Here is a 21,776-nt window from a genome sequence, read left to right as displayed (position 1 = left end):
ATCCCCATAATGACATCTGTACAAGGGTATATGTTTGTCTGTAGTTATGCATGTGTCTATAGCCCTTTTCACACAAACAGACCTTTCCGGAAAATTGCCGGCAATTTTCCGTAAAGGTTGTATGTGTGAACAGGTCCTTTTTGAAAATACCGGTAAATTCGTTCTGGCTATTTTCCGGAAAGAGAAGTTGTAACATTACCAGCAATTTGCCGGAATGCTGCGCTGTGTGAATGCAGAAGGAAGATTCCCGTAATAAGCTCGTACACGTCTAGAACGTGCTGACGTGAGACGTCTGCTTTAGCCAATCACAACAGTCAGACGCATTTACGTCCGCGCGGTTTGTGAGGATAAAAGCCTTTGTATATTTTTCCAGACACATTTAGCTGCTAGAAGATAGTCAGATAACGTTTATATGGTCTTCTTTATGCCAACTGTGTAAATAATCATCGATGAGATGCTTATGATAAGCCGTTGTTTGTTTACCTTCAAGCTTTGCGTGTGCCTGTGATACAGCCTATGAGCGCCTGCACACGCACATATTATGAACATCTCGACATGCGAAAGTGATCCTGCGAAAGTTGTTCACAATATTGATCATCCACAGAGTTTGTAATTTAGTCAAATGTTTACAAATACAAGCGCAGCCGTTTAAAGCTCATTTGTGGTGAATGATGTCAGAATTTACCGGTATTTTGGAATGGATGTGTGAATGCTCTTTTCCGGAAAATTTTCGTAACGTCCTCGCCTGTGTGAACAGCGCTTTTTTCAATATACCGGTAAAGTCGTTCCGGAAATTTTCCAGATATTTACCGGTATCACTGTGTGAAAGGGGCTTATGTGTGTGTGTTGTGTTGAACGTTGTGCATTCCTAAGTTCCTCAAATCATAAGGACTAAGTGTCCCCATAAATATAGCAAAACCAAAGAATCATGTCCTTGTGGGGATAATTTTTGGTCTCCATGAAGAAAACAGACAATAAATCACACATAATGTAGTATTTAAAATATTTAACATACTGATTGTTGCATTTAAAAAAAATCATTATGCCAATGGAAGTCCCCATAAAGACATCTGTACAAGGCACTGTGTTTGTATGTTGCGTTGGGTGTTGTCTTCCTCAATTCCTCACATTATTAGATTACAGGGACTAAATGTCCTCACAAGTATAGCAAAACCAAATAATTTTGACCTTGTGGGGACAATTTGTGGTGTCCATGAAGAAAACGGCTGATGAATCACACAGAATGGAATATTTTGAAAAATGTAAAAATGCTGATTGTATCAATATGAAAACATCATTATGCTAATGGAAGTCCCCATAATGACATCTGTACAAGCATGTGTGTGTGTCTGTCTGTGTGCTTCTGTGCGTGTGTTTGTTGTGTTGGGTGTTGTTTTCCTCAATTTCACTTGTTGTGGGGACTGAATGTTCACACAAATACAGCAAAACCAAATAATTTTGACCTTGTGGGGACAATTTGTGGTGTCCATGAAGAAAACAGCTCATATCAAGTATTTAAAAAATGTAAAAATGCAGATTGTTTCTTTTGTGGGTTGCATTTAAGCCAATGGAAGTCCCTATACAGACATCTGTACAAGTGTGTGTGTGTGTGTGTGTGTGTGTGTGTGTGTGTGTGTGTGTGTGTGTGTGTGTGTGTGTGTGTGTGTGTTTCAGTCATGCATCAGAGCACCACACACACACTGAGCGGAGGGGAGGGTTGAGGGAACCAGGTGCAGGATATGGGTCTGTCTGTTCATCCACTCCCACTCACTTTCTTATTCACTGTGCCCACTCAGACTCTGCCAGCCCCTCCCAGCAGGGCAAGGAGACCCCTTTCTGCCAGCATGTGGATGAAATCCAAAGAAATCAGGCTCTCTGCAAGGCACAGCTCAGTCCAGCACAGACTCCAACGGTGCTCGATGCTGGGACAGGCTCAGAGTTTCCCTCTAAGATACCTGTGGGTGAACATCTTTCGGATGCTGGAGAAGAATGCAAGACAGGAGGTTTGTTTCTGAGGCTCCGGGGTTGAGGCTTACACCTGATTTAGGGTTGTTTTCTGCACCTCTCGCCCGGCCGGGTAACAGTATGTTCAGTGGCGCCCAGCAGCAGGATTACTCTGCGATGATCTGGTTGAAGAGGAGAGATAAACTGGAGAGGGTAAGGCTGACCTTTAACGGCTGACCGCTGCTATTGACAGTAAGTGCTGACTGCTGCCCTTTACTCTCAGCACAGGAACCATCCACCTGTAACCATGCAGACACTGCACACACTGAGCTGATTACAGTGGAGAGGTGGAGCTGTGTGTCTGTCTGTGTGTGTGTGTGTGTACACTGAAAAAAATTGATTCATTGAATTCAACACATTTTTTTAAGGTAAGTGGTTGCAAACAATTAATATAGGCTGAATTTATTTATATTTAGGAATGTTCAACTGTTCATATTCAGTCCATGTAAATCGTTTGCCACCACTAACATTAAAAAAAGATAAGTAGTAAGTCCAATGATTTTACTTTTCTTTGTGCACTTGTTTATCTGTTTTATGAGGACACAGAATTGTAAGGACATGACCAACGCTCTCAGAAATAAAGGTACAATAGCTGTCACTGGGGTGGTACCTTTTCAGAAGGTACAGTTGAAGTCAGAATTATTTTCCCGCCTGAATTATTATTATCCCCCCCCCCCCCCATTCCTGTTTAACTGATATATATTTTTGAACATATTTCTTAGCATAATAGTTTTAATAACTCATTACTAATAAAGTTTTTTTTATCTTTGCCATGATGACAGTAAATATTTACTACACATTTTTCAAGACACTTCTATACAGCTTTAAGTGACATTTAAAGACTTAACTAGGTTAATAAAGTTAACTAGGCAGGTTAGGGTAATTAGGCAAGTCATTGCATAATGATTTTTATTTTTATTTTATTTTATTATTATTATTTTACAGGGACAATGCTCATTAATCAACAGTAAAACTGTAAATAAGCCAGAGTTAGTCATAAGGGCTAATTGTCATCTGTTGCCCCCTGCCAGATTTTAAAAGGCAACCTAAAATAAAAAAACACATCATCACACATACAAAAACAGTAAAGTTACATATGACATAAGGATAAAAACATGTAATAAGAATTTCTTAAAATGTTAGACAAAATAATTACACATGATTACAAACTTGATTTGCTTTTAGCCATTTCTTTAACTTGTATTTAAAAGTAGAATAATAATAACACCCCTTAAATCAATCGGAATGTGTTCCAATAATGACTGGCTCTAACTGAGAAGACTGATCGTGCAAAAGTTGTACGTCTAAACTGCACAGCACAGTCTCCCCTGGTAACAGATCGTGTTGCTTGACCGTTATTGTTCTTGTGTGTCACAAACTCACATAATGGAGATGGAGCATATCCATTTAAAATATTAAAAATCATACAAGCATCAGCCAAATATTTCATATTATCGAAGCTCAGTAAATAATGTTTTTGTATTATATTACAGTGATGATAGCTAATAGACTTTTGATCAAATACTTTCAGTGCCTGTTTATAAAGTGATTCAACTGATTTTAAAACTGTTTTACTAGCATGTGACCAACTAGTAAGACAATATGGAATATGAGAAAAATCATGGAGTGCATAAAAAAAGTTTGTTCTGTAGACTATCAAAAAAATATATAGCTTAAAGGGGCTAATAATTTTGACTATAAAAAGGTTTTGAAAAAATTAAAAACTGCTTTTATTCTAGCCGAAATAAAACATAAAAAATATTATCAGACACACTGAAAATTTCTCTGCTCTGTTAAACATCATTTGGGAAATATTTAGAAAAGAAGAAAAAAATGAAAGGGGGGCTAATACTTCTGACTTCAACTGTACATTTTTGTTCTTAACAGCTCAGTTAAAGTCACTCTAAAAAACTCTAAAATGCATTTTTTGAGATGGTGACAGTCATATACACGTCCCACACTACTAAAAAACACTATTAGGACACAAATATTTCACTAAAAAGTGAAAATTGGTTGTTTTTGTGTTGTTTAGAGCAAATTCTATAAAATTATGCAGCAACATCATGGCGATGAGATCATTGTGTAAATCCCAGCGTGTAGATTAGATGTCTGTACCAGCGGGTACAAAATGACGTCTTTGAATTTTCAACACATCTGTGCATTGATTTATGAGAAAGACTTGGTTTAAACCAATCAGCATGCTCTATCGTGAACGAGATGCGACTTCATTAATATGCATGATATAGCTGCGAAGACTGATTTTAGTTGTTAAAATTAATTTCTAATACTAAACTAATCTTTCTAATCTAGTCATCACAATTTATTAAGACTTCGGCTTAGTCTTTGATTTATCCGAGGTTGTCACAGTGGAATGAACCACCAACTATTCTAATGGCCCATTTCCACTGACTGGTACAGTACGGTAAGGGTCGGTACAGGTCACCTTTATCAGGCTTCTGTTTCCACTACCAAGGGTACCTTTTTAGTGGGCGTGGTATACGACAGAGAGTTTTAGTCGCTGTCATTCTCGCTCAAATAAATGTGTACAGTAAAGCTGTACAGGTTGTTCACAAATCATATGAGAAGCACTTCTCACAAAACCGTGGCTTTATACACATAAATGCTTGTGTATGAATGTTCATTACTAACTTTTCTATGAACATGGTTTGATTATAACTGCAGATCAATGATGAGTGCGAAATAGCCCATACTATAACGACTGTGATTATATGAAATAAATAAACGCAACAGATATGAACACATACAGATCCTTACAGACACAATTTAATTTTAAAAATAAATAAAAACTAGGGACTAAATAAATATGGAAAGGCTAATAATTCTGACTTCAACTGTACATGCAGCTATACCAAAATGAGAAAAATATGGAAAACCACTTGAAAATGCTCAGTTTCTATGGATTTATTGTATTTATTAGAAGTGTATTTGAGTCAAATGTTAACGTGTTTCATTCTATAAAGGCTTTTCTTACAAAAATTGAAATAAAATATTAGAATTTCATGCATTTTTTAAGTAAAAATAATTAAGTAATTCAATATAATATAATATAATATAATATAATATAATATAATATAATAAAATATAATATAATATAATATAATATAATATAGTATAATATAATATAATATAATATAATATAATATAATATAATATAATATAATATAAAATAATATAATATAATATAATATAATATAATATAATATAATATAATATAATATAATACAATATAATTTAATATAATATAATATAATATAATATAATATAATACAATATAATATAATATAATATAATATAATATAATATAATATAATATAATATAATATAATACAATATAATTTATTATAATATAATATAATATGATATAATATAATATAATATAATATAATATAATATAATATAATATAATATAATATAATATAATATAATATAATATAATATAATATCAATACATAATTACAAAATATCTTCTAAAGCCATGGTTATACAAAAACAACTAACGTTTTTGTTTATTGTGCTATTATTTTCTATTCCTTATATTGTTAATATTCATATAATCACAGTTTTAAATAGACTACAATTGTAATATAAATAATTCATCAGCATCATAAGTGGTCAGCTCAATATCTCTCACATACACATGCTTATATTTAGAAACAGCTATTTAATAAGTGAGATTTACTGCCATCTAAAGGTAAAAGGTATAGAATTGTTCTCATTTTCTCTCATTTTTTACAACTATCATTACACCTACACTTTGATCTAAAATCAAAAGCAAAATAGGTGTGAATGTATTAATGAAAAATTCAATAAATGATTTATTACGTTCATTAATTATACTGGTTTAAAACAGTTAAAAGCACATTTATTAGATCAGGCATAAGCAAGCGAAAGATTATATTTCAGTACATAAATTAAATGTAAAACATGCTTCAAATGCAATAATAAATGACAAAATTGTCAATATACAACAGTGAGGATCTATAAAAAATAAGAAATTTAATTATAGAAAAAATATATATACATATATATATAGTTGATGTCAGAATTATTAGCCCCCTCTTTTAATTAATTTCTTTTTTAAATATTTCCCAAATGATGTTTAAGAGAGCAAGGACATTTTCACAGTATATCCGATAATATTTTTTTCTTCTGGAAAAAAGTCTGATTTGTTTTATTTCAGCTAGAATAAAAGCAGTTTTAAATTTTTTAAACACCATTTTAAGGTCAATATTATTTGTCCCTTTCAGCTATATATTTCTGGATAGTCTACAGATCAAACCATCGTTATACAATAACTTGTCTAATTACCCTAACCTGCCTAGTTAACCTAATTAACCTAGTTAAGCCTTTGAATGTCACTTTAAGCTGAATACTAGTTTCTTAAACAATATCTAGTCAAATATTATTTACTGTCATCATGGTAAAAATAAAATAAATCAGTTATTAGAGATGAGTTATTAAACCTATTGTTTAGAAATGTGCTGAAAAAAATCTTCTCTCTGTTTTATGAAATTAAAGTTAGGTTAATTATGTTATATATGCAAGATATATTAACTTATTAGATAAGAGTAGTTTCTTCAGTCTGAAAAAAAGTGATTTCTGAAGAGGCCTACTAATTGAATATATATTTTTAAACTGTTTGTATAGCCAAAATAAAATCTTTCGCTGAGAAAAAAAAATATGATTGGAAATACTGTCAATATGATCATATGTTTTCTTCTTAATTCCTATCAATTTTTTAGCTCTTTAAACTATTTTAAGATCAATATTATTAGCTCCATTAAGTTTTTTTTATTACTATTCAATAAATTACCTAATTGACCTAACTTATCATATTAATCTAGTTAAGTCTTTAAATGCCACTTTAAGCTGAATACCAGTAGCCTATCTTGCAAAATAAGTAGAAAAATATGATGCACTGTCATCATGTCAAACACAAACGAAATAAGTGATTAAAAATATTGTTTTTAAAATGTGCTGACAAAAATCTCCCCATTAAACAGCACCTGAGACTTGTTTTTTATTTTATTTAATGATTACAATTACACCGTAGGTCTTAAAAAAAATATTCACTTTTTATACAGCCAAAATAAAATAATTCAAACAAAAAATATGATAAGAAATACTGTCAAAATTATTCTATTTTCTCTTCTTATTTACTATCATATGTTTAGTCCTTTCAACTAATTTATTGATCAATTGTATTAGCTCCTTTAAAGTGTTTTTATTGTTTAAAATGTGCTGACAAATATCTCTCTATTAATCAGCATCTGAGACTTTACACTTTAATTACCTTTAATTGCAATTACACAGGAGGGCTATTTTTCAACACATTTCTAAACATAATAGTTTTAGTTACCAATTTCTAACAACTGATTTATTTTATCTTTGCGATGATGATGACAGTACAGAATATTTTACCTGATATTACCTAAATTAATCATTGTATGGTTTGTCCTGTAGACAATCTAAAAAATATCGAGGGGGCTAATAATATTAAACTCATTGATGGTTTTTTTAAAAAATAAAAACTTCTTTCATTCTAGCTAAAATAAAACAAAAAAGAAGAAAAACATTATAGGAAATACTGCGGAAAATTTCTTGCTTGGTTTTACATAATTTGGTAAATATTTGAAAAAGAAAAAAAAAACAGGAGGGCTAATAGATTTAACTTAATCTGATTATATACACCGAAACAGGCTTCATTTCCCTTTCTTGCCTTTTTACTACTGAATTAAATGTGAAACTGTCATATATCTGATATTTCAGTATGATGCCGTCAGGCTGCAGTAAAGGGAAGCATCTGTCTCAGTCTCTCTGTATTTCTCTCTGTAAGTGAAACGGGTCTCTTAGGAATTGTGGAGATGGAAGTGTCGTGATCTGCCTTCCCTGATAACAATTGATTACTGTTCGGTGATAAAAATATAAATCATGCTCAATGCCAAATCTGCGACTTCTCCTTCAACCTTAAAACCCAATTACGTAAGCAGGCCACTGTGACTGAATGCAGCACCTTTGCCTGTTGTAAAAAAAAAAGAAGTGCATTGCCTGATCAAAGCAGAGGCTTTATCTGCAGCTCCATAGATCTTGCTGTTTAGATGAGCTCTGTTTAGCCTTTGGCTTTAGACTGAAGGCTTTGAGATAAAGCTCAGATGTTTTAAGTATTCTTCTCTTGAGGGACATCTTGTCCTTACAAAACCCAATCACACACACACATCAAGCTTCAGTTGTTATTATTTGAAAGAGCATGCAAAAGAATACAAGAGATCTTCTTATATTATGCCTTCGGCTTAGTCCCTTTATTCATCAAGGGTCGCCACAGTGGAATAAACCACCAACTATTCCAGCATATGTTTTATGCAGTGGATGCCCTTCCAGCTGCAACCCAGTACTGGTAAATATCCATACACTCTCATTTACACACGCACTCATATACAGCCAATTTAGTTGCATTGTTTATAACTGTGGTCCGCAATATCCGGTACCGGTCCATGGATCAATTGGTAGTGGACCGCACAATTTTTTTAAATTACATTAATTATTTCTGTTTTATTTATTGGAGTCTAAAGGATCTTTTATTTTGAAAAATATTTTATTTTATTTTTTTATTACATCTCGATCACTTAAAAAAAATCTAACCCACAAGCTAGCAAAATGAGTAAGAAACAGACGCCTATGGAAAGTTTCTTACTTCAATGTTATTCGACCCTAAACAGAAACAAACAGTTGGCTGATTATTTATTATTAAAACAATAAAAGAAAAACACATTCTTTCTAAATATCGCCTCTGTGATCATGACCTAGAAATAGAAAAGGGCAGAAACCTGAAAACTCCTGGACTCCTAAAGAACAGAATATGTAAACAGTGTGACACAAACCAAATAGAGGATGAAACACACTTCTTTCTGTTCTGCCCCAAATACACCACAACTAGAGAACTATTTGCCCCCAATTTAAAACAGGAATAATTCGTTTTTTAATTTAAATGACTCTTTACCGTATACTCAGAGAGGATGAATTGACATCTAGACTAGCTGCAATATATGTATACACCCTACACACCATAAGAAATGGTTCATGTAAATTCATGTATTTAATTTAAATAATCTAAACCTTTTATTTTGTATTATTATCAAATGTATTATCTGATTTTTTTGTCATTTATTTCTTGTCTACTGTATTATTATTATTATTATTATTTGATGATGTTAATATATTACATATTTAAAATGCTTTAGCAATACTGTATTAAATGTCATATCAATAAAGTGACTTGAACTTGAAAAACTTGAACTTGAGAGAGAGAGAGAGAGAGAGAGAGAGAGAGAGAGAGAGAGAGAGAGAGAGAGAGAGAGAAAGTGAGAGAGAGAAAGTGAGCAAGCCGTGGTGCTGTGTCGCTTGTTATAGGCTGTCTGGGACTCTAGCCTCCAGTTGGGTGTTTTTTGGGAGGCATATTTAATCTCTATACATTTTACATTCTTCCTTGGCCCAATATGTACCTGCTATGTGAATAGAAAGAATGCTTATATGATAAATGAAACACAATCAATAGTTGGCAAATATATCGGGTGTATATGTTTGCAAATCCGATTTTGAAAGAGTCAGTGCCTCACCAGCCACAAACCTCACCTTACATCACCCGGCACTCATGTCTCATCACAAAGGGGCAAACAAAACTTACATTTAGCCTACAATCCTTGCACAATCTACACTTGTATTTGTTTTCTCTCTCTTTTGATAGAGCCCAATTTTAATGTGAGATTTTGGAACCCAGATCTAAACTTAGCAGGAACGGTCAGGAGTGCATTTCCCAAACAACGATGTAACTCGCGGCTGAACTATCATAGTACGATGCATCGTTTGGGAAAAGAACTATGTAGTGAGGAGGGTTTCCCAAAACCTGTAGTTTCTGTCGCAGATCCATCGCTTGAACCACGTTAGTTATAACGTAAAACACCCATAATGATGCTCTAAACGAGGTGGAGTAACAACTTCTTTAGAGAAGAACCCCATAATTTATTTGTGCAAATTATATTGTTTTACACGCACACACATTTAAAATAGAATATATTTCATATCAATTGAAATATATGTACATGGCACATATAGGGCCTGTTTTTGATTTACTAATATTATTGAGAAGTTGAACATTACATATTCTATTCTAAAACATGTGACTTACAAAAGCTAACACCATTCTAATATCATATAAATCATATAAATAAATAAATAATGAGGCTATTTATTATTAAATGAAATTTAATATTTATGATTTATTAAAAATGAAAAAATCATACTTTAGTAATAATATTAACACTAATAATTATTATTATTATTATTTTATTATTATTATTATGAAGTTTATTTGTTTTGTTTTTTTAAGTCTACATTTACAATTTGAGGCATGTAAACCACAGCAAAAGGTTCTAACCAGCAGGCCCATGTCAAATACAGTACAGATACTTAATAAATAACCTACTATGAATTAAAATAATCAATGTATGCTTTTAGTTTTCACAAGCTTTGGAGGCATAACATAAATTTTGCTTTTAAATAATAGGTCACCTATAGCTTTCGCCATGAGGCTGTGTTTAAAATGACATCAATATTTTCAAAGTGCACTGCAAAGGGAGCACAATTGTCAACATGAAGATCGCTAAAACTGAACTGTAAAACTGATTTGAAAGCAAACTATTACTTTAATAATTCCAGCTTTGAATGTTAGAATGTTCTGAATGAATAGGGCATAAGGGGGATAAGTGGGAATAGAACACAGCCAGGAACTATGTTTCTAACTACAGCTCCAGAGGTATAGTTGTGTGCGCAAGTTTGCGATGCAGTTTGCGAATGTTGCGATGGATTTGGGAAACGGCAAATCAACAAACTATGTTTGTAACGACGGAACTTGCAACCTTAGTTGGCTAACGATGGTTTTGGGAGACGCACCCCAGGTCGGGTATATAACAAGGCGGGTCGGGCAGCAGGTGAGCAAAGACTGAATATACGGTGGGAGTAGTCGAGTGAGGAATAAAATCCAGCAGGAGCGAAATTAAAAATCCAGGCCTACACAGATCTCTACATGTAAGCTCCATACCGAATGACAACTGGCCCTGCCGGGACTCAATCCAGTGACTTTCTTGCTGTGAGGCGACAGTGCTAACCACTGAGCCACAGTGTCGCCTATTATATCGCCCCTTTAAAGCAAAATCATGATGCAGTAAGAAAGAGCAAGAGCAGGATCAATTTTCCAGGCTAAAATGCAATGTAGCCACTTTCTTGCCCTCTCCAAATAATCCAAGAAAAGGCTCCGACCATTTTTTATATAAAAATAATGAGACAGTGTTCAGCTAGGCCTGTTTTTTTTTCTTCTTCTCAATAGCCATAGTGATTTTATAGTCTCTCATGTGTGACTCTCCCATTTATATCAATTCTAGCTCTTCCTCTGCAACTTCCTGGGTGGATTCTGCCCTTTTATCAAAGTCAGCCTGACTGCGTGCTTCATCCTGGGGTTTTAAGTGCGATATCCAGCAGACAGGACCAATAGCATACACACTAAACACTGATGTGACCCTCGGTGTGTGTGACGCCCACGCACATCCGCTGACCTTAAAACACACTCACACACGCAGCAGGAACCAGTGAGTCAGGGATATGGACGCAAATGTTTCTGACACTCATGAAAAATCACAGCCAATGTACATATTGATTAATCATGCTTGGCCTGTGTTGTTATAGTGTAATCGGAAGGGCCAGACAGACCATTTTTATTTAAAGGGGACCTATTATGCAAAAATCAGTTTCTAAGGGGTTTAAACACAGTTGTGTGGCAACAGTCTGTGAATATAACCTGCATCTATTAGTAAGAATTTATTGACTTATGATCACACTTCATAAAAACAGTCAGCAGAAACACTTTGATTGAAATTCTCCCATTTGTACGTGTCATCAGAGGGGGAAAGCCCCGCCCATTAGTGACAATCTCTCCCTCATTAGCATAGGATGCTAGTCTTGTTTTTGCATCTGCCATATGCTGACACAGGCATTTGTAGCTCCGCCCTCTTTTGAAAAGAGCACAATCTCATTTGAATTTAAAGCCACAGTCACCAAAATGACACAGTTACAATCGAACCCTAAAAGAGACCATTTCAAAGAGTTATAAAATATTGTTTGTGTGGTATATTGAGCTGAAACATCACATACACACTCTAGTGACATCAGAGACTTATTTTACATCTTGTAAAAATGTTCATAAAAGGGCCTCTTTAATTAAGGTTTACAAAGCAAATCCAATTAGATCCACTTCTTTGGTAAATAAAGCAACTCTCATATACTTATATATATCTATTAAAAAATGAAAATATTACTTAATAAAATTGTATAAATTATCAATTATAAATTATTATTTTTTATAAATTATAATATAAATGATAAATATTGTTAATAAATCTTTATAAATATTTGAAAAAATAGAGTAAATATATTTACACACATTTATATAAGTAAATAAATAGACTATGTTTACATGGACATCAGTAATAAAATGATTTGCTTTAATCTGAAAATGACAATAATATTATTGAGTTGCTTTTTGAATGTTTTTTCATGTTACTAATTTACATGTTATAGTACCAGTGGTGGAAAGAGTACTGAAAAATCATACTCAACTAAAAGTACCATTACTTTCCTAAAAATGTAGTGCAAGGAGAGTAAAAGTGTCTGTTGTGAATATTACTCAACGTATCTGTAAAAGTAGCCCTTTCAAATGTACTCAAGAGTAGTGAGTAGTGAGTATTGCGCTGTAAAAAAGCTGATGTGTTTACATGTCATTTGTGGATGTGTGTAAACATAACATTCTGTAGTGCATTTAGTTATTTCCCAGCAGGCACACAACGTCATAAGACATTTATATTAGGTTAGATTTAGGTAGTGATGACCAATGTCTAGCCAGTGTCTAAGGAATATGTTATGTTGACGTCCAATAACGACGTCAAATGATGTTGATATTTGGTTGATTTTAGGTTGTGTTGGAAAGTGACCAAAATCCAACATCGAGCCAACATCTTAAACCAACGTCAAATAGTGACAATTATTCATCAGGTATGGCAACCAAAATGCAACATCTGATAGACGTCGCAGTAGTAACGTCCACACGTCAAGCTGTAACATTATTAGACGTAATATTTGGTTGATTTTAGGTTAGATGTTGGACATTGACATCAGCCTGACGTTGAGTTCTGACGTCAACCTGATTTTCATTTCCAAACAAAATGCAACGTCCCCACGACATTGGGATACAACATCAATCTGACGTCATATTGGCATCTTGTGCTTGCTGGGCCATTTCGGTCATCATACAGTAAACATCCGTCATCTTCTCATCAAACATGCATCTAAACAGTCTCTGGGTCGATGCATGTAAAGTTTTTGGACATCTTCTTGAACACTTTTAATGCTTCCAAATGGTTTGCTGCAATTATATAGCACTCGTGGCTTGGACAGGAATCCCAGGACTGATTTTTCTAATCCCCATAGACAAGAAAGAAATAAAGTAGTTACTGCAGGCTGAAGGAAAATAGTGGAGTAAAAGTACCAATACTGCCCTAAAAATTTACTCAAGTAAAAGTCCACATTTTTAAAACTACTTAGTTAATTACAACTCCTGAGAAAAACTACCCAATTACAGTAATTTGAGTATTTGTGATTTGTTACTTTACACCACTGTATAGTACATAGTTCGATTAACGTCATTCCGTCACCATTCAATGCTAGTTTTTGATGCAACAACAGTTCATGTTTGTCACCACACTCTCAGAAATAAAGAGACAAAAGCTGTCAGTCACTTTTCAAAGGGTACTTTAACCGCTGCAAGGTACACTTCTGTACTTTTAAGGTTTACTTTTGTACCCTTAAATTCAAATAAATTTAGTTTAATTAATCTTTAACTCTATAGCACTTTTATAATGTAGATTGTGTCTAAGCAGCTTAACATAAAAGTTCTAGTAAATCGAAACTGCGTCAGTCCAGTTTTCAGAGTTCAGTTAAGTTCAGTTCAGTGTGGTTTAATTTTCACTGCTGAAAGTCCAAACACTGAAGAGCAAATCCATTAATGCGCAGCTCCACAAGTCCCAAACCAAGCAAGCCAGTGGCGACAGCAGCAAGGAACAAAACTTCACCAACTGACAAACGTAAAGGTAAAGAAAACCTCAAGAAAAACCAGGCTCAGCAGGCCCATTTCTCCTCTGGCCAAATTTCCTGTGTGGAGCTGCAGTCTAGGCGCTAAACGTAGCTGGAGGCTGCCTTTAAAGTACTTTGATGTACAGATTTGTACTTTTTTAGATATTAACATGTATCTTTAAAGACCTGTTGGGAACAAAAAAAAGGATTCACTGTGACAGATTTTGTACCTTTATTTCTGAGAGTGCATATGTGATTTTGGTCATTTCCTTGAACTGCAGTTAGTTTCTCATTCTTGCAAACAGATGACGGCAGAATCAAATTCTCAAGCAACAGGCCAGCTCTGCCATATCGCTCACTAACTTTTCATTCATGCCCCCGCTACAAATTCACTTCAAAGCCAAGGCATTTCATAATGTCCGTTTCTTCCAGAATTCTCAGCAGTCATCGTTTCCCACTCTCACCAAAACTGCTTGAAGCCACTCTTATTTGTCATCAAATGCCTGAAAACTGCCATGTGCAGAGGTGGGTAGAGTATCCAAAATCTATACTCAAGTAAAAGTACTTGCGGAATCTTTTTACTCAAGTAAAAGTAACAATCTTAAAAGTTACTTGAGTAAGAGTAAAAAAGTATTTGATGAAAAAATGACTCAAGTAAATAGTTACTAGTTACTTTTCATTATATATATATATATATACAGCTAAAGTCAAAATGATTCGCCCTTCTGTAAATTTTTTTCTTTTTCAAATATTTCCTAAACGATGTTTACCTGAGCAAGAAATTTTTCACAGTATTTCCTATTATATATTTTTCTTTTGGTAAAAGTCTTAATTTATATCGACTTAAATAAAAGCAGTTTTTATGTTTTTATAACCATTTTAATAAGGTTTAAATTGGGATAATATTGACACTTACCAGTAGGGCATGTTTTTCTTTAGGTTGGAGCTGTAACTCATGTTGCAATGTCAGTTCGATGTACAGGGTGGATCGCATTATCAAACTATTCTTGTTGACATCTTGGAGTGAAAACGGCCACGTGTGACCTGGTCTGATAAACTTACAACACAAACAGCGTGACTGTCTTTCTCGAAACCGCAGATGAATGAATCATATTTATTATCATTTGACAGTAACAGAGGAACGCCGCCAGATGTAGCGAAGTAAGAGTAATGATCTTTCTCTAATAATTTACTTGAGGAAGAGTAAAAGGACACATTTTAAATGTACTCAAAAAGTAAACGTTACACTACAATTTTACTTAAGTAAATGTAACAAAGTAAATGTAATTCGTTACTACCCACCTCTGGCCATGTGTGCATCCTGTTGCATGATGGCAAAAAGTATTACACATTGGTAATAGTTTGATTAAGGTGTTTTCATGTCTGTACTGCACTTCAATTATGCAGCTAAAATAAGAATTCTCCATGTCTTTTTTCCGATGTTTAGTTTGATTATGACTTAAGTCAGATTAAGTTGATCAAAAATCACTGTTTACATGGTAGACTCTTATTCAGAGTATTGTCTTAATCGTATTAAAATCAGAGTTTTGGTGTCCATGTAAACATACTCACTGATCTGCCAAAAATCTGCATATTCTCATGTGGGCCTAGCGATTGGGTTCCTGAACACTGTGTGCCAGCTGTGGGAGTTCTGGTGTCACGGTGGACAATAAGGTCAGTCACTAGAGCAGGTAGAGCGTCCTAATGAGTCTTATGGGAGAAAGACTGTCTCACTATGGTCCCCTAATGATGCTCTTCTACCAGAGGTGTTGCTGTGGATCAGATGCTTCAGCTCTGAGCTTTTGTCCAGGAAACATTCTGTAAGGATGCTAAGGACATGACCTGCCTAGAGTTTGACAGCTGCTTTCACTCGAAATGATGGAGCATTCATAAAAACCGTCTCTGTTCAGGAAAGCGGATGATGGTATGATAGAGTGGTTAAAGCTCAGGGACTCTAATTGGATTATTGCTTAACAGAAGGTTGCTTCAGGACGACTGTACCGATAATCAGGCCCAGGAGGACTCTGTGTAATATTTCATCATTTTCCGTAGCTTATTTTGAGAGTTAAAATCAGCTAAAATGTGCTGGAGGGGTGTAAACACTAAGATTAAGTACTTTAATGTTGGAAGATGAAAGTACAGAATAATGGATTTAGAAAAAAGCAAGGAATTTGATTACTAATAAGGTGTAACTATTATTGTTATTTATTCTTTCTCCACTTGCTCTCTGGGGGGGATTCAGAACCCTACAACATTTTCAAGAAATACGCTTTTGCACTTTTTAGATACTTACACTCACCGGCCACTTTATTAGGTACACCTGTCCAACTGCTCTTTAATGGTAATTTCACATGACAGCAAGCATTTAGGCATGTAGACTTGGTCAAGTTGCAGTTCAAACCAAGCATCAGAATGGGTGATTTAAGTGACTTTAAGCGTGATATGGTTGTTGGTGCCAGAAGGGCTGTTTTGAGTATTTCAGAAACTGCTGATCCACGGGGATTTTCATGCACAACCATCTCTAGTGTTTACAGAGAATGGTTAAAAAAAGAGAAAATATCCAGTGAGTGGCAGTTCTGTTGGGTCAAACTATAGGTTTTGTTTAGGAAAAGGGGTGGGTTGGGTCAGTCGGTTTGCCAGTCAAGCTGGATTTATACTTTCGCCTGGTGCCACATCGCACACCAATGCTGACTGCCCGCGCACCTCACAAAATGAATGATGCTTTTATACTTGCTTTTATGCTTTTATAAAAAAAAACACCGTAAATCAGACAGATAAACAGAGAAGTAGAAAGTTTCTGGAACTATTTCATATCATTAATATCATTCAATATTTTTAAACTAATTATTTGTATTATTTTTTAAAATTATTTTAAGATTATAAGGATTATTATAACCATTCAAGATTTTTTTTTTTGTTTATCAAACTTTGATGCATCACTTGCTTTTGTTATATCTCGGACAGTTTTACCCATTAAAGTTTATTAACATATTAATGAAAACAGAATATGAGTTGCTTTACGAATATATATATATATATATATATATATATATATATATATATATATATATATATATATATATATATATATATATATATATATATATATATATATATATATATATATATATATATATATATATATATATGGCAGGAATTAAAGCGGAAAAAGTACATTTAATAAAAAATACAGATTTTTTTTTATTTTTTTTTTTTATTTAGCCCGCTCCACAATTCACACATTCTTGTCTGGCTAGTTTCTGTCCTATCCTTATGCTAAAAGAGCAGTAATGGTCCAACATTCCTGCCTATTATTACCAATAAAGCCTAAAAACAGGCCATCAGTATATCATAAACCAATAGGTTCAAATATTCCTTTACAGTTATCCAAGAAATGATGTGTTCCTTCTTTCGTTTGTATCTATTAAATTGTTTTAAATTCAAAATAATAGGATATATATATATATATATATATATATATATATATATATATATATATATATATATATATATATATATATATATATATATATATATATATATATATATATCAGTGTAAAACCTATGACTTGTGGATAAGCATATTTCTGTAATTGTGTACCTGGGTCTCCACATTTGCCATGGCCTCTTTTGACTTTAACAAACTTATCCCTCAGGTTTTTCTTAACTTTTGAACAAAAACATTCCTCCTTTCCCACTGCTGTTGCAATTTCTAGAATTATTCAAGAATTATTGATTATCTGGTTATTTTTATGATCACGGACCATAAAGATGTCTGTACAGTCGTACTGTTTTTGACAAAATCTCTTCAAAGTGTTTCATATTCAACTCAAATGAGTTGAACTGTTCGCTTGAGTCTAAAAAAAATCATGCTCTCCGCCAACCGAAATCATGTCGCACGCACCCAAAGTGAACCTCCGCAAACACTGCAATGGTGTCACATTCACCGCATACACTCAAGCGAACTAGCGGATGCATCGAGTATAAAACAAGTTTCAGTCAGTCACTTGACAGCAAGTCAGTCAGCTGTAGAGAGTGTGTGTGTGTTGTTGCGCCCCCTGGTAGATTTACGCAAGAAGAGTACATACAATCGGCACTCATAAGAGACATTTGAGATCTACAAAATGTGCGAACAGTGGCCTCTGGTGAATTCCTGAAAACAAAAACTGTGAGGAAATATACCTCCGGGTACATTTCTTGTGCTCTCTAAAAATGTAGACTCGAGTACATATCTGCAATGAGCCTGGGTTCCTTTAAGTGCATACTGCACTGGAGTTTTTCCACAACATCTGTGTCTGTCTTAAGCATTTCTTTCTACAAATTCTCTCAAAAATGGATGCAGAAACCACACAAATAACCGTCTTTATGATTAAGAATCATTCACTCAACTCTGATGAATGAAAAACACCATATGCAGTTTGTTACTCGCCAATATGCAAAGGTTTTGCTTTGACCACTGTGTAATTTTTGTTGAAACATAGTTCTCAAAGCACAAATTGTACCACCTCGTCCTCCATGTGAAAAAGCTATACACAATCATGTCTTGAATTCAAAGCAGACACAGCTGGTACTACATGCAGCGCATCTCGCCAAACCACAAATCCCTCACTTGCTGCATTTTAAAAGCCAAGAACTGGAAACAGAAAGACAACACAAAACTCACTGAATTGTACGACCTTGAAAATACACTACCTTGAACAGGCCGACAAACTAAAGTAAAGCATACAAGAAAACAAACAGCATTTAATTCACTTTAATAGCATTTTTTGACATCAATAGCTAAAATATTGATCAAGCAGACACATCAGGGAACGGTGGAAGCGAGTGACCGGCGGTTCAGTCCTGTGTTAGTCTTTTTCGCTATAGGCTCCATCAGAGAAACAGCAGATTGTTTTCGTTGTATTTCATCATGTACAACGTCAAGGCCCGAAATAAGTTTTCCTCCTGGCCGTAAGGGTCCTCTGTCAGAGAAGGACACAGTCAGGTTTGCTTCCCTCATTTCTTTTATATATTACACTCTGTCTGCTGTACGTCTCCCTGGAGAAATGACTCACCTAGTAAAGTCTGAGCCATCGGCCTCTTGCTCCCCACCTTTTAATTCACTCTCTCTTATTGCTATAATATTTTCCTCTAAGTATTTAGTCAATACAAAACTTGTAGGAACAACTGTAGCATAGAATTATTTGCCCTCCTGAATTATTAGCCCTTCTGTATATTTTCTTTACCAATTTCTGTATAATAGAGAGAAGATTTTTTCAACACATTTCTAAACATAATAGTTTTAATAACTCATTTCCATGCCATGATTACATTATATAATATTTTACTAGACATATTTTAAGATACTACACTGGAAAAAAGCTTTCATTCATCCAATAGGGTATTATATGGGAGCTAGTGTTTCTTCCCACACTGATTCACATCCGCTGAATGGCTAATATGACTTTTCCATTTTTTACTGTTGCTTTTTCAGCATCTGTGTTGTAATGTATTTAAAATACATTCAGTTAAATAAACTTAAAATGATTAAAAAAAATTTAAATAAAAACTTTTAATAAATAAAACAAATATGACTTTTTCTAGAAAAAAATATTATAGGAAACACTGTGAAAAAGTCCTTGCTCTGTTAAAATTTTTAAAAATAAAATTGGATATAAAAAATGTTCGGGCGATTCCAAGCTTTAAAAGGCAGTGAAGCAAAGCAATGCTTTGGTATTTGAAAATAATCCATTCATTAATTTTCCTTCAGCTTAGTCTCTGATTTAACAGAGGTTGCCACAGCGGAATGCACCACCAACTATTCCAGCTCATGTACACCCATACGCACATATTCATACACGCTATGGCCGCTAATTTTGTTTAGCCAATTCACATATAGTACATGTCTTTGGACCAGAACCAAGTTAAAGTTTATTCTAAAGTCCATTACCCCAAGTCTATGCAAAATATAGCCTAGCACTTACCATCAGTAGGTCTAAACAATATACTTTGCCGTCAACTAGGCAGGCTACACAATTTAAGGACATTCTATACCTTACGAGATTTGGATCTGTTGTTGTTAAGTTTAGGCTATATTTCCTACTTAATATTAATTTCCTTTAAAATCTCTAATACCATTATTATACCTGGCTGCCGGTAAAATATAACCAGCCTTTCAGCAAAGTTTATTGATTTGGCATACTGATATTCCTGTGCTATTGTGGACAGTTCAACAAAAACTCCCTAACCTGAGACAGAGAAAATGAAATCACACAAATGCTTAAGTAAAATCAGATGCTTAAATGTTGAAAGAGGTTTGTGATATAAGAATTACAGTGAAGCATTGATCAAATTTAACCCCATTTTCCACAGAGCAATTGACTTGAGGTAGCCTGAAAAAAACAAACAAATGTATGATTACAAATAAACAGCCCTGCTGGTTTTTTTAAAAGGATAAAATGATTCAGTCAGTATTTTTGTTTTATAATCTAAATTTGTGGGACATGTGATATATAGTAGCTCCTCCCCCTTTTCTAAAAAGCCAATAGCATTTAGTTTTATCACAGCTCTGCCAGTGAGAGTGGTTGAGGTCAAGCACATCAAATGAATAGCAAATAACAAGCGTCTTGAAGGGGGCGGGGCTACCGGGTTATGTCAGATACTAGAGAGCATTTGATTGGTCAAGATTTGATGAGATATTGAAAAATGAGGTGATGTGAAAACATTGTTGATCCATTAATGCAGAAGTGACAAACTGCAAGCTTTGGATGCTTATATTATGTCTATATCTTCTAAATGCAAATTTTGTCACTATTTTGTAGCATTATAAATATCCATTAACATCCTAGACCTTTGACCCAACGCTGGAATAAGACAAAGTGCTTTGATTAAAGTAAAAAAGATAGTATTTTAAAAAGCATAATACTATTATAATTATCCCTCATCCAAACTTTTTAAAATATTAAATCTTACTTTTTAAAAACCTAACCAACACTGTACCCCTTTACTGTACATCTACAAAGCGCAGTTGCTGTGCAGTGATGGAGTGCTTGGTGTTTTGAGGTGAGGGGCTCAGCTGTAACTAATGGACGTCATGCTGACAGTGACCTCTATTTGGAACTCATGGTTATATCGAGAGGGTCATTCCAGCTTCGTTTCGCTCTCCTTTTCCTTCTCTGAAAAGTTATGCAATGGATGTCCCAAAACACAAGCGCATATATCTGCTGTCTAACATCCAGACAGCTCTCTATCGTAACTGCGATCAAGTGGACTTGATCTAGCTTCATCAGACAGCTTGTGCTGACTCTGATGTGCTTGACAAGAGAAAGAGTTGCATTTAAATATGCTTACTCCACACACTCTATCCCATAATCACAGGGCTGTGAAGTGTGCACACTGACTTTTCTCGTTAAGCAATGATACAAATCCCAGCTAAGGAGGTCGTCTGTATCTCGTGAGTATAGGCAGTAATTAACGGAGCATAAGTGAGGTGAGATTCAGCAGCAGTCTCCCGCTGCAAGCAGCAGATGCTCCATTCTGATGCTTTAATGTGCCAAGAACAACTGCTGAGGGATTCCTCAGAAAACCTTTATTAATTC

The 21,776-nt window shown here is 34.3% G+C and overlaps 1 protein-coding gene across 1 annotated transcript in view; it reads left to right on the top strand.

Annotated features, from left to right (window-relative positions):
• Window positions 1–1,891: 1,891 nt before the first annotated feature.
• Window positions 1,892–21,776, top strand: part of pld5 (phospholipase D family member 5) — a 52,596-nt gene continuing 32,711 nt past the window's right edge. The window contains exon 1 of the mRNA XM_068218282.2: window positions 1,892–2,157. Within this exon, the coding sequence (XP_068074383.1) occupies window positions 1,990–2,157 (168 nt within the window). The 5' untranslated portion in view covers window positions 1,892–1,989. The remainder of the gene's footprint in view (window positions 2,158–21,776) is intronic.

Source organism: Danio rerio, chromosome 6 (assembly GCF_049306965.1).
Source record: "Danio rerio strain Tuebingen ecotype United States chromosome 6, GRCz12tu, whole genome shotgun sequence".
NCBI classification, from domain to species: Eukaryota; Metazoa; Chordata; class Actinopteri; order Cypriniformes; family Danionidae; genus Danio; species Danio rerio.
Note: the sequence above shows the minus strand (reverse complement) of the source record. Positions and strands in the feature narration are given on the sequence as shown.